Genomic DNA, 14,287 nt, shown 5'->3' with positions numbered 1-14,287 from the left:
TGAGGGAGATATGAGGGAAGAGTTGGCAACCGTAGCCTAACCCCAACTCAGAGATGCCAGCCCTCTGCAGAGGGGGCAGAAGCAGGCAGGGCTGAGGAACAGATGAAGAGCATTCCTCGGTCAGGAACAAGGACGGGGAGGCCGGCTGGGCTCATCCCCCAGGTGACCACGGGGACCATGCAGTGAGGGCTAGGAAGAGCCCCTGGGGGGATGAAGGTCACAAGTCAACAGCTGAGGCTCCTGATGCTGTGGCCAAGGAGGCCCAGGGTCAGAGAAGATGCCCGTGGAGGGCAAATCCCAGCCCAGTCCAAACTAGGCCAAAGGCCAGGCAAAGATGAGGGTCTCCGGAGCCTCCTGGACGAGCTACAAGTGCTCCCCCATCACTGCATGGCTGGTCTGGGTCTGACTGAGGACCTGGGTCTGGGGTGGGCAGGGCCAACATGGAGCCCTCTTCAACCAGCTGCAATAAGAACACTAATGGGTCCAAGAAGGAAGAGCCTGCATCTCTCCAGGGTCTGAAGGTTGGCAAAGCGCTTTACAAACAACCAGCTTGGTGCTCTTGTGGCTCCTCCTTTACAGCTGAGAAAATGGTGGCTCACAGAGGGAGGGCCCCGGCCTTTGCTCCCTCGGGCCAATGAGCTGTCTCAAAGCATGGACAGGGGCTCCCGGGCCCAGCTAGCCAGGGAGGGCTCCCAGAGTGTGGGAGCAGCTTGTTTTGGGCGGTACACATTCTTGTACCCATTCCCATCAGGAATAGCAGGATAGCTGGCAAACCCAGGGTGGGTGAGTGACCAAGATGCCGCCTCCAGGCCAAATAGCTCTTAAATTGGTTCAAACACAGAAGAAAAACAAACAGGACCAAGGCTGAGGCCAATTTCTCATGGTTCTGGCAAAATGACAAAGACATTTCAAAACACTGCAGAGCCACCAAACAAACAGCTGTGACATCTGGAAAGGCGCACTCTCGGGAAGGGGCATGGGCTGGGGGGTGGGGGGGAGGAGCACCCGTCCACTGGGGCTCCCAGGGATGACCCCCTGCACAGCCTCTTCTCCTGGGGAGGTCATGGGGGCACCTCACAGTGCTGGACTGGGGTCAGGGAGAGCCGAGCTCACACATAGCCTAAGAAAAGTCCTGGCTCAGTGAGCCTGGATGAGGCACTCATGCCCACCTGCCTCAGTCTCCTCCTCTGGAAAACGGGGATGATATTGGCACCAACCTCCCAAGGCTGTGATGAAGATCAGTGCCTGGCACACAGTAAGGGCTGCCTCCGCCCTGGAGCACACAAGGGAAGGTCCTGGTCCCTCCCCCTCCCCAGGTCAGACCTCCTGGGCCTCTGCCCACCTGACCAGGCAGCCCCACAGGCGCTCTGTGGCCTTCGGATCCAATACCAACTTCTCTGCTCAGCTGTCAGAGCCCCATCGGGCACGACTCCCCACCCCATCCTCCGCCTCTGGCCACGCTGCTCTCGGTGAGCTTTTGCACTGGCCGCCCCCAGGCCTGCCATGCTTTTCCTCTTCACTGCCCACCCCTGACCCCCTCTCTTCCTCTAAGGCACTGCAGCCCCTCCTGAGGCCCCGGCAGCTCCAGCCTCATCAGGCACAACTCCCCCTCCTGACGTCCTCCTCCGGCCATGCTCCCCCCAGGAGCCTTCACGCTGGCCACCCCTCCTGAGGACTGGTTCTCGCTCACCCACCACTCTGCCTTCCCCTGTGTGTGTATGTACATGTGTGCTGTTCTGTTGCTCCGTGACCCCTGGCCCAGAACACACCAGGGCCCTCTGGTCTCCACATGGGCAGTATCATATCATGCAGATAACATATTGCAATCACAAAGAGCCTAGTGTGACCCTCCCGACTTTTGGACACCTTCATGGCCATCGCCCAATACTTAGCACACCGTCCTTGGCACACAGTAGGCACCTAGTGACTGACCCAGTGGCCGCCCCGACCTCTGGAGCACCTCCTGGGGCCAGCTGCGCCCGGGTGCAGCAGGACATCTTGTGAGGGCAGGGATGACACCTACGGCCAGCTATGCATACAGACAGAGGGGGTCCAGACCTGGCACTCCATTAGTGTAGGAGGGGCTGCGCTGCACAGGCAGAAGGACTTCCCTCACCTGGGAGTTCCTCACACCAGCTGGATGAGCTGGGGCGAACACTTCCTGTCTGTCCCCAGCCGGGTCCCAAAGAAGGGGGAGAGGCAAGAGAGCAGGTGGGGACAGGGAGAGCAGGAGCCCCCAGAGCTCCCTGGGGGGTCAGGCCTGGCCCCCAGGAAGCAGGCATGCGTGCCAGTCTCCTTGGGACCCGGTGGACCCCATTCCCCCCAGAGTTGTAAGGACAACTGAGGCAGGGTGGGCAGAAGGGGTTGCGACCCAAACACTGGGGTCTATGAAGCCAAAGAGCACAGGGCCAATCCAAAGCGCTTAGCAGGCGCCCACCAACCTCCAGGCTTCGGGCCAGGCACTGGGGAGAGCCCCAAGCAAGGAAAGCTTTACAAAGATGAGCTCGTTTGGTCCTCACAACATCCAGGAGAGGGAAGCGCTAGTACGGTCCCCATGGTACAGCTGGATTTGAACTCATGTCTTCCTGACTCCAGACCCCAGCTCTGTACACTCTGGAGCCCCTAGCTGCCAGAAGACAAGACCAAAATGGTCCCTGCCCTCAAGAGGTCTACATTCTCTTACATGAGACAACATATAGACACACAAACAGATACAGATACAAAGTAACACACATGAAGTGGACACGAGAGTGTTGGGGAGGGCCCTTTGGCGGACGCCAGCTCCAAGCTAGGTCCCTGGGGCCATGAGCCCCTGCTGGTGTGCCACCAGTGAGGCCAAAGCCCCCAAGAAGGAGCTGTCATCAACACTGGTAAAGGGACCACAGCTCCCCTGGAGTCACTGGGCAAGCCGGCTGTGGGCTCAGTGCAGGAAGTGCATTACAGGCCCAGGGCACAGCCAGAGCAAAGGCCAGGAGAGGGGAGATGGCAGATGGACCATAGGTGGGGCTGGGAAAGGCCCAGAGCTGATAGCCAATGTTGATAAGGGCCCTGGGATAAGTGGGCATAGAAGCCCCGGCGGGACCAGTCTCTGAAGGTCTGCAGGGGCTGTGTGTCAAGAAGAACTCCCTGACCAGAGGGGGATGGGCTGCCTCATGAGATAGTGAGCTCCCCGTCCTTGGAGGTCTTCTAGCAGAAGCTGGACCCACTGCTTGTGGAGGCTTCCTTGGAGGGGATCAGGGCTTCACCAGAGGCCAGGGGCATGCTGAAGACCCCCTTGGAGGACAGATGCTCCCCACTCCAAGCATGTAGGCCAGGCCTGGACACTCGCCCCACCTCAGGCCCATCCCCCCTTTCCTCTCTAGCTCTCCTGGGACAAGAGATTGATCTTCACTGTCAGAAGACAGGGCCCGCTTCCTGAGAACTCGCCTGGAAAACAAGACCCTGGCGGAGCTCCCAGAGAACACAGCGTGGCATCTTTTCAACTCATTGGACCTTGAAAGCCGGCCAAGCGAGCCAGGGAACAGCGTGTGAAGCCGGGCTCCAGACGGGGAGCATGTCTGACCGATGAGCTCGCTTTTTCCAAGGGGAGGCCCAAGAGGTCCCCCTGCCCCCCCCACCGGCCCCCTCTGGCAGCAGTGCATGCTGCAGGGGCTGCTAGGCTAGGGCCAGCCAGGCGCCAGCCCCGGGACCCCTACTCCCCCCTCTACCCACTGCTTCTTTTCTTTTTTTGGCCAACACTGACTCCAGAAGGTGGGAAGGGGAGAGAGCAAGCTTTTCACCAAAGGGGCCAGGCAGAGGGCTCCGGCCTGCCCTGGGGAGGTGGGGGAGGGGGATTCTGGGAGCAAATGGTGCTGGGAAACGGGGAAGGAGGGCCCCTGGCAATCTCCCCCCACTCCACTGGCTCCCAAGGGCCGCCGACTGAGAGCTTCACTCCCAGGAAAAGCTCCTCTGTGGAGGGCATTAGCTGGGGCCTTCAAAGAGGGCTGGCGGCCCATCATCATCATCACCTTCTGTCCCCCTGCTCCTGGAGGGCAGGGACGGCCTTTGGCCTCTCTTAGTAACCTTGGCACTCTCAACAGCTAATAAACACAGATTAAGGGCCTACGACATGCCAGCTAAGTGCACACAGTAGGCACTTCATGTTTATTGACTGAGCTACACAAGATGAGTTTGTCAAGGCCCCCCAATTTTCCCTGGAGAGTGTGGGAAGAGATGTCAGAAGCTCTGGGGAGTCAGCAACCACGTAGGCGTTTAAAGTAGCCAGGAGGCTCAGTGGACAGAGCACTGGCCCAGGAGTCAGGAAGACCTGAGCTCAAATCCAGCCTCAGACACGTACCAGCTGTGTGACCCCGGGCAAGTCACCTCACCCTGGGCCTCAGTTTCCTCCTCTGTAAAATGAGGTGGAGAAGGAAATGGCAAACTGCTCCAACATCTTTGCCAAGAAAACCCCAAATGGGGTCACGGAGAGTTGGACACAACTGAAATGGCTGGACAACAAAGCTCCTGGAGGTACATGGAAACCCCTGGGGTCGCCTGAGTGGGGAACGATGCGGGTCCGTACAGATGGACGTGGTGGGGAGCGGCCCACAGGGACCTGCCAACAGTCAGGGCTGCCCCGGCCTTTCCATGGGTTGGACCTCATGTCTCTGAGACCAGCTGCTCAATCTGTGTCCTGGGAGGGACGCACAGAGCATGGAGCCGCCAGGCATGGCCTCAGCCCCAATCTTGGGCCCGTGGGCTGGCTTGCCAAGTCACTGGGGACAAATGGAGACAGGTGACTCCCCAGGGGACAGGCGGAGGACCCCATGGCCCCTTCTCCTTCCTTGGCTTCTTTGCTGCTCAGGAAACCCCAGGTTTAATGCCTTCTCTGTTTCACAACAATTCTACTTATGGCGCCCGGAGAGATGAGGACCAAAGGAGAGGCCTGGAGGGAGAGAGCAGTCTGCCCATCCTCCACTCAGGTGCCAGATGGGACCATCCTGCCACAAGCTCCAGTCAGAGCCCCCTCCCACCTTTCCCATCTTCTCACCCCTCACTCCCCACCACATATTCTCTGACCCACCGACTCAGCCTCTGGGCTGCTCCCTCCCTCTCTGGGCTCTGGCTATCTGGACGTCCCCCATGCCTGCACAGCTCTCCCTCCTCCACCCTACCCCCCAGCCCGCTTCCTTCAAGTCCTAGCTCCAAGCCCACCTCCTCCAGGAAGCCTTCCTTCTTTCATGATCGCCCATCGAGCCTGTCTGGAGCTCCCTTTGTTTCTGACTTGTCTGTCTCTTGTCTCCCCATTAGACCAAGAGCTCCTTGGGGGCAGGGGCTGTCTTTTGCCTTTTTTGCTATGCCCAAGGCTTAGCACAGTGGCTGGAATACAGTAGGTGTTTAATAAATGCTTACTGACTGGCAGGCATGAGAACACCTGAAGGCAATGCCCAGAATCCCCACAAAAAGGAAGAGCTCCAAACACACCCCTGGTGTGGCTGATGGGAAACTGGACCAAGCTCCCAAGGCCCCTGGGGTGAGGCGGGGTTGGGGGCAGGCTGCCAGCACCATCCCCAGGCTCCCTGGTGAGGACCCTGCACAGAGACCTTGGACACAGCAGTCCTGGAGGCCAGCTGGCCCCCTCTCCGACCCTTCTAAGAGCCTTGGAGGACAGGCCTGAGTTCTACTCCCAGGGCAGAGACCACCCCTGCTGCCTCCGACTCCCTGATTCAGGAGGGCCCCTACATTGGTTTGTAAGCATTTTGAGAACCATATTTCCATAGGAATGTTTTCCTCGGCAATCCCGTGTATTTGACTTTAAAATATTACTCTGAAGAGGGGTCTGTGGGACTCACCAGACCAAGGCTAAGATGGCCATCTGCAGTGGTTCTAGATCCCTCTGTGCCTGCAGGAGCTCCCCCAAGCTCTACCCTCAGCTGAGGACCTCCCTCTTCTGTCCGTTCATCACCAGCTCCCCCTCCATCTCAAGGGCCTTGGTCATCTCCCCTTTCCTCCAATCTGATAATGAGAAGGCCCATCTACTTGCCAAAGCCAAGCTCACTGCCACAGTGGATAAGGCTCTGGAGTCAAGAAGAATCGGATTCAAATCCTGCCTCAGATATCAACTAGGACAAGCCCCTTAACTTCCCCTCACCTATAAAACGAGGGAGGGGGACTCTATGTCCCACTCCAGCAGAGAGCACCCTCCCCCACACCCCTTTCTCATCCATAGCCACCCAGCCTCGTGGGGTCCCTCCTGTTTTCACCAGCCATCTGCCCCCAGTGTCCTCACCATTTCCTCCAAAGTCCCTGATGATCCCTTAACTGCCAAACCCAAGTGCTCTCCACACTCCCCCTTCTTTACCTATGACGTACGTGATCACCTGCTTCTCTCCCTCCTGGCTCTCCTCTTCAATCAATCAATCAGCCAATAAACATGTATCAATCACCCACTCTGCAGCTGACACTGTGCTATGCCACCTGCCCTCTAGCTGTGGGTGTCCCTAGGGCTCTGTGCTGGGCCCTCTTTCCTTCTGTCCCTAATCCCTCTCGTCTGGGGACCTTGTCAGCTCCACAGGTGGTTGGGCATCTCCTGGATCACTTATTTTACTCTGTTCTTCCTGTATGAGTCCACTGGTAACAGACTTAGATCTGCTTGTTCCCTTGGAATCCCAGGGTCCCCCATCTGGAGCTGGAAGAAGCTGCCCAGGGCCCTTTGCTTTTCCCTAGGCCATGCTGAGGGACCAAGACATAGCAGCCCACAACAGGCATGGTTCCCTGATCTCCAGCCACCCACTCTTCAATGAAGGACACACTGAGCTGATGAAGTATGTAGGCCGTGCACCCATGAGCTAGTGGCTTCAGTACTTGCCCACGTGACACAGATTAAATTTGAATTTTGAGTTCCTAGACCCCAGCCCAGCTCCATCCTGGAGCAACAGCGACTCCTTGGCAGCCTCAGCCACCTGCCCCTGGGACAAGTTCACGAGTCAAGCCTTCATCCCCATCAGAGATCACAGCGCTGAACACACCGGCATACGTGGCTGCCTCCCCTGGCCCACCACTCACCACACGAGGCCAGCCTCTGAATCACCAGCAGAGGCATCCCGGAGCTGAGCCGAGCCACGCTCATCAGGGACAGCTCCCTCCCCGTCTGGGCCTGCCCCGCAGGGCTGCTCCCCCAGACACTCTTCATCACATACAGAAGAGATCAGGAGCAGAGAACTCCCCCATTACATTTTAAGTTTGTGTTTCTATCTTTATCCCCCTCTTTCCACCTCCACTCTTCTATAAGCCATCCCTCATAACAAAGAAAAAGAAAAACCAGCCCAGGCCGGCCTACCCAATGCACCACCTGATGTGTACACACAGTCTCAACCCCGCAAGCCTCCACCTTCCCTGCAAAGAACGGGGGAGGCACGCTCCGTCACTGCTTCTGCCGGCTTCAGTCTCCATTTCTGGTTCTTTCCATTGAAGTCACGGGCACTGGTGCCACGTATATTTTTCAGCTGGTTCTCCTGGCTTCATGTAAGTGACAAAAATGGACAAGCAAACAATTCCCACTAAATCCTGGAGTAAAGTGAGGCAGCCCCTTCCCACACAGTCATCTGGCACAGCTCTCAAAGCTCAGCACACAGCAATGAGGCCATAGAAAGACCCCAAAGGCTTTAAGGAAGACTAGCAAAGAGGAGACAAGACTGTTTAAGGAGCAGCTAGGTGGCGCGGTGAATGGAGCACCCGCCCTGAAGTCAGGAGGACCAGAGTTCAAATTTGGCCTCAGACACTTGACACACTTACCAGCTGTGTGACCTTGGGCAAGTCACTTAACCCCAATTGCCCTGCCCGGCCCCTCCAAAAAAGAAATTTTAAAAAACTGTCCCTGTTTGCTACTGATGATTTTACTTAGAAAACCTGGAGAATCAGCAAAGAAACTAAGTCAAATCAAAGCCTCAGAAAACAAAACAACCATTCAAAATAGTTTTTCTATGCAGCAAGAACAACATCCAGGAGGAAATGATGGAAATGGAAGCGCTACTGCCACAAAACTATAGAGACACGTGGAGCTCCTCCCCAGAGATCCAGTTAGAAAAAACCCTCCTCAAAGAAACAGAGACTGCCTCGGACAGTAGAGACACGGCTGCCCAAGTTAGTTCAGAGTCAGCGCTCTTCAGTCAAACTATCACGGGGGCTTTTATAGTTAGATTATAAAATAAAAATAAACAAGTCAAGGAACAAAAGACCCGAATCTCAACCAAGAAATTTCTTAAGAAAGGAGGAAGGAAGGGGCGGGAGCGCTGTCAGCTCTTAAACGAGGGCCAAAGCAGGAAGCATCAGAGCCCTCGGACTCTGGACGTGAGGAAGAATCCCCAAAGACGCAACAGTCGATGAACCAGGGCCCGCAGCCCCTGAGAAGAGCTCCCCGCTGAGCACGGCCCTCGGGAATGCAGCCCGAAGCCTGGACATGTCTTTTACGCACACCCCAGCACCTTCCGCACGGAGACGTGAACCCGACGGAAGAGAAGCACCTGGGCACCTCTCCGGGCTCCGCTAACATGGCTACTCAGCACCTGCCTCCTGCCGGGCTCTGCGCTGAGCGCTTCACACACAGGATCTCACCGGGCCTGCGCAAGTGACAATGACCCAGGAGGCTGGTGCCATTACGGTCCCCATTCTACGAATGACAGAGCGGAGGCAGGCGGAGGCGAAGTGACTTGTCCAAGGTCACCTCGTCGGTGTCTGGAACTGCATTCGAATTCGCATCTCTCTGGCTCCAGCCCGGCGTGGCCCGACGGGGACTTAGCCCTTCCTGACTCTCACGTGCCGTGCCGCCCCCTAGCAGCCTCCAAACCCGGTCCCTGCCACCGCTAAACGGCTGCCATGAATCCCGAGCCGAAGGAGGGGCATTTTCCCGGACACGACACTTGGGGCAAAGGGCACGTATAACGCTGGCCGGCCCTGGCGGGGGCTCCACAGGGAGCACGGGGAAGCCCGTCTTTCTGCATAGTCTCCTCGAGGCTCATTAAACGTTAAAGCCATTCCCAGGACCCGGCGGCGGCCCAATCTCCCCCAGCCCTGCCAGTGACACGGGCGAATCACGGCCACGATGTCCGCTGGTCACCAGCCGCAGCCCCCGCCACACCTGCCCCACCTCCAAGTCCTCCTGACAATTCTTCCCTCCTACTATTCCAGGGGCGGGTGGGGGGCTGGGGGGAAGGGGTGGCTTCCCTTAATCACATCTCTGCTTTAAAATGCTGCCACGAGCTCCTTTTCAACGTCAAAGCTTTGCTGAGAAATGCCTCTGCTCTTCTGATGAGACCCCATGCACCCCGCCTCAGCCTCCCCAGGGAGCTGCCACCCCTGCCTGCTCACCTCTAAGGCTCCTCACAAGGACCTCTGATACGGGGTGACCCAGGCCACCCCTCACTCCACAGGCTCAGAGAGCAGGCCGTACCACCAACTGTGATTCTAAACCCAGGGCTACTGGGCAGAGCCACAAGATCGGCCTGTGCAGACCCTGTCTTCCTCTCTCATTTTAGAGGCCCAGGCGGGAACACGCCAGTACATGTGTGGTCCAGCCGGGGCACGTACAAGAAGAGAAGCTCCCTGAGGGCAGGCAGTGGCTATTTTTGCTTGTTCTTTGTATCCTGGCACTTGGCACACAGCAGACACTTAATGCCGCTTGGCAGGCTGATTAAACACCCTCCACTCATTCACAGATGCATCCGGGAGGCTCAGACACGGGTCGGCCCCCCATGCCCCTGGAGCCCAGAGTGGAGGCTCTGTCCTTCCAATTTCCCTCCTGGAGGAGCCTGGTGCCAGCCCCCGCCCTACCCCGCCCCCCTCCCGAGCCCTGAGTGTAGCCGAGGAAGTGCTACTTACATTGAAGAAATTCGTCTTGTTCCTCTCACAGAAGAGGCCCTGGGCGGGCATGTGCGGCAGCTGCTGCCACGGGATACTGCTGCCTAGCAACACATCTCGGGCCCACTGGAGGTTCTGTGGGGGAGGAGGAGGAGACAACAGAGAGGGCCCGCGGTTAGACCAGTCACGGCAGCACCCCCAGCCCAGATCGGCTGCGAGCCCCTCCGAGGGGCTCCCTCTGGACTTCTGGGGGGTTCTTCTCATTTCAGGGGCACCATGCAACAGAGGCATAGGACGGCAATGGGAAGCTCCTCGATTCTCAGATGAAAACTGGACCACGGAAGATTCTCGGAGGTACTCAGAAAACCACATGTTCACATCATCCATGTTCTATGGTATTCTTATTGGTTCTGCTGAGTATTTCCCAAGAATGGGTCCACCTGGGCTACACTCTGGAGCTCAGGGACAGCCCCTTGACTGAGACCTCTGCTCTACAGGCACTCCACCCCCCCAGCAGAAGCCGGCTATTCTGCACAGCCCTGCCCTTCTCAGGACTCCTGCTACCCATGCCAGGGCAGAAGGGAGGGGCTGGGCAGAGCTGGCATCCTGGCGGCCCTTCCAGATTGGATCCGGAGGCTAGAGGCATAATCATCCCCACTGTACAGATAAGGAAACTGAGAGAGGAAGGATGTGCCCAGAGACCTGAAGAGCCTGGGTGGGGAGGGCTGCGGGTAACAGAACGCCTCCATCAAGGAGGTTAGAGGCCCATCCCTCTCCTGCAAAAAGCTTTAGGATCTTCTCTCCCTGTCTTCCCAGCCTTGTACGGGAATCCTGAGGACAAAACAAGGTACCTTGAGAAGGGTTTGCAAACTGTAAAGCACTCTATAAGAGGTAGTTATCACGATTCCTTTTGTAAAAAGGTGAGCCTCAGGAGTATACATGCATTGGTGATGGAGCTGAGACCTAGTCCAACCATTTTGGAAGATAATCTGGGATTACTCAAAGACAGGGACCAGAACCCCACTGTTAGGCACAAAAAGAAACACCTCGTCTCTCTTTGGGGGCTACCAAAAGACCAGGAAATGAAGGCAAAGGAATATGGCTGTGCTGTAAGAAATGACAAGTAATACAGATGGCTACGGAGACGCCTGGGAAGACTTCTATGAACAGATGCGGAACTGAGAAAACCATCCATAACGGCTACCACCATGTCAACAGGAGAACCACAAGAGAAACAGATAAAACCCAAAGCCACGTGATTGGAAGGACCAAGAGGCTGGGCCTCAGAGAACAGATGAGAAAATGCACCTGCCTCCCTTCCTTCTAGACACTGGGGACTCTGGCTGTGGAGCACTGTCCACTGTCAGATGTGATAATAATGTGCTAGGCGGTTCACAAAAATGATCTCATTTGATCCTCACAACAACCCTGGGAGGGAGGTATTACAGACAAGGAAGCCGACGAGGGCAGTGGTGAAGCGCCTTGCCCAGGATCAGCCAGTCAGTAAATATCTGAGCCCAGATTTGAACTCAGGTCTCCTGACTCCAGGCCTAGTGCTTGCTCTCTGCCCACCAGCTCGCTGTGTCCTAAACCGCAAAGGGTCACTGATGGCCTGGGGACTGTTCTCACCTTATGGGTCTTGCTGTGCGCGTAGAGGAAGGCCAGGCGGTACAGACTCTTGTAGTGCTGAGGGAAGCGGCTCAGGCAGAGGCGGAAGGAGGCCACGCACTGCTCCGTCAGAAATTTGCGCTGGCCCTCGGCATCGGCTGGCAGCCGCTGGCACAGCTCTGCCCGCTCCCCAAGGGGCTCACCTCTCTTCTTGCCGTCCCATGGGGACGGCGCGGGGGCAGAGGCTGCAGGCTTGGCCGAGACATCAACCACAGCTCTCAGGAGCCCAGTCTCCCCTGGAGCCCGCAAAGATTCTATGCTTTCCAAAGGCTCCTCACCTTTCCCTGAAAGAGGGAGCCACATCTTAGCCCAGCTCCTAGACCCCTGATGCTGGCCACACCCTAATTCCATGTTTGTCATGGGAGGGAGAGTGGAGGAGAGGAGGACAGAAAGGGGGCGGGGGAAGGAACAGAGACAGACAGACAAGAAAGATGAAGCACCCCAGGGGAAGGGGCTTGGTGCCTTCTCTGGCCTACTAGTTCTCCCACAGGAGGCAGGCCCTGACCAACCACCATGGTGAGCATTCTCTCCCTGGGGAAGGTCGCCACTATCCTGCACCCACATCCTTGACGGAGCTAAGGAGACCTACTTGTGCTTCTCCCTTTCTTGGGCTGGTCCATCATTTTTGTCATCACAGCAGAATGTAAATACGAAGTGATTTGGGGTGGGAGATCAGCAGCAAATGTGGGACATTTTCAAGAATGAAGCAGCCAACCCTGACCTGAGCCTTGAAGGAACTAGGTTCTCTGAGAGGTGGAGTGGAAAAGGGAGTGCATGCCAGACACAGGAGTACACCCGTGCAAGGGCCCAGAGACTGGAGATTGAGAAGCCCCTCGGTGCTCCCAGTTTAGCAGGCTGCAGTCAGCTGGGGTGGAGGGTCACTTAGCCCTCCTCCAGCCCAGTGTTCTTTCCCATTTTCATCAAGGACTTAGATAAAGCCTTAGAATAAGTGAAAATGGAGCCTCTACGGCAGAGCCAGGCAATTCCTGGGCATTAGCATATTAGATAAGGCATTAGCAACAGGGAGGGGAAGCCAGGAATCAGGGAAGGCAGCAGAGGTGAGCAGGGAGGGCACCTCAGAGGGGACAGAGCTGTGGAAGGCACAGAGCAGAGTGGAGAAGGATTGCCTGCAGAAAGGGGTGCAAATTGTCCTGACTGTATTGTTAATGTATTTTTTCTTAAAGATCTTTCCCATCTGCTAACAAGCCCATAGGACCTGCGTAAGTCACATGGAAGCCTGTGGTGGAAGAAGCTTGCTGAACAGGCGGAGCAGCAAGGGCAGGGCAGAACAGAGGGAGCTGGTCAGAGCAGTTAAAGCTGAGGGAGAGAGAGGAAGCAGCTGGTGGTGAGTGTTTGTGTATGGAAAGGCCAGAGCAGGGGGAAGGCTCAGGGATGGTGGTGCTTCCTAAATGGCTATTGTGTATGGATTTCTTTGTTGCTGTGATGGGTTGGACTTTCTGGTGTTTGAATAAATGTTTTGATTCCCTCTTCCATATAGGAAGTCTATTATATTTTGCAGTTCAGAACCACGCCAGTATATTCATAGTCACCGTTGGCGAGGTGAATATCGTGTTGGTGCTACACCGATGGGTTTCAGAGAGGAAGAAGCTACAAAAAGGTCGCCTCAGCTTCACCTTTGGGAAGGGCTGCTCCAGAGCCCACAATCCTGCCTGAGGACCCTGGTGGGGGACTGTCCGGTTACGTCCTGGCAGGAGGACCTGGATGGACAGACAGAAGGGGCCCACAAGGGTGGGAGGCACTGAACTCATGGCAGGCCTGGTGCTTGGGTTACTCACTACCCAGAAAACCCTGCAGCCCACCCAGAGGGTAAGGCTGGCCACATGCTGGCCTGCAACCCCAAAGGGTGGGTGAGTACTCTGAGACCCCAAGAGTTAGGAGCTCCCTGTGGGGAGCTTCTCTGAAGCAATGCACATACCCCTTTCCAGGACCAGCCCTGGCAGTGCAGCCGAGGCACAGGATCCTAGGGGTCGCTTCTCCAGGGAAGGCTTCCGGGAGTTCTCCTGGGAGCTGGTGGGCTCACTGAAGACATCCTGAGTCGAGCTGGAATCAGAAAGGGCCACTGCAGTACTATCCTGACTCCTCTCTAGAAAAAGGAGAAAGAGGGGCCCGTGAATCTGTCATTCCCCAGCAGTGCTGCTCGGTAGCCTCCTTCTCTGCCCAGAAAGCCTGGCCCTGGCCAGCTTGAGTGAGAACCCATCCACACGTCCTTTCAATGCAGCCCACAGAGCTAGAAGCTCCCCTGAGGGCAGTGTGCCCAGAACAGTGTCTGCAGCCCCCAGCCAGGCACACTCCAAGCATTCCATATCCATCCCCAGATGCACTTCCTGTCACCAAGGCCCTGAGCTAGCAGCCTGAGCCTGAACCTGGGACCAGCACAGACAACTGGAAGAGGACATCCTGAAGACCACATGAGGAGACACTAATGAACACCAGAGGACCAGGTCTGCCAGACCAGACCAGCCTCCAGCAGGCAACGGCAGCCATGGAGCTTAGCAGCATCCTGCGGCCGTGCCCTTCTCCCCTAGCACCCCCTGGGCCTCACAACATTATTAATCCAGCACTGAGGGAGGGTTTCCTGAAAGTCAGGCACCCTGCTAGGCCCTAGGGACACAAAACAGCCCTGCCCTAAAGTTGCCTCCATGCTAATAGGAGTCCCCCTGGAGAGGATGGCCCCAGCAGCTGGGTCTGGGAAAGGGGAAGAGCCCTTGAGGAGGAAATGTGAGGGCTGGGGGACCAGGCTCCTTGGGGTGCACCAGGGGCTCTG

The 14,287-nt window shown here is 56.8% G+C and overlaps 1 protein-coding gene across 1 annotated transcript in view; it reads right to left on the bottom strand.

Moving 5' to 3' along the window:
* The window catches only part of CABIN1 (calcineurin binding protein 1), a 132,246-nt gene that overhangs the window by 46,146 nt on the left and 71,813 nt on the right, over positions 1-14,287 (bottom strand). Inside the window, exons 27-29 of the mRNA XM_036736470.1 lie at positions 13,439-13,606; positions 11,464-11,786; positions 9,856-9,969 (exon numbers count right to left, since the gene is read on the bottom strand). Coding sequence (XP_036592365.1) covers positions 9,856-9,969; positions 11,464-11,786; positions 13,439-13,606 — 605 coding nt within the window. The remainder of the gene's footprint in view (positions 1-9,855; positions 9,970-11,463; positions 11,787-13,438; positions 13,607-14,287) is intronic.

Source organism: Trichosurus vulpecula, chromosome 1 (genome assembly GCF_011100635.1).
Source record: "Trichosurus vulpecula isolate mTriVul1 chromosome 1, mTriVul1.pri, whole genome shotgun sequence".
Taxonomy (NCBI): domain Eukaryota; kingdom Metazoa; phylum Chordata; class Mammalia; order Diprotodontia; family Phalangeridae; genus Trichosurus; species Trichosurus vulpecula.
This window is presented reverse-complemented; position numbering and strand designations above follow the sequence as displayed.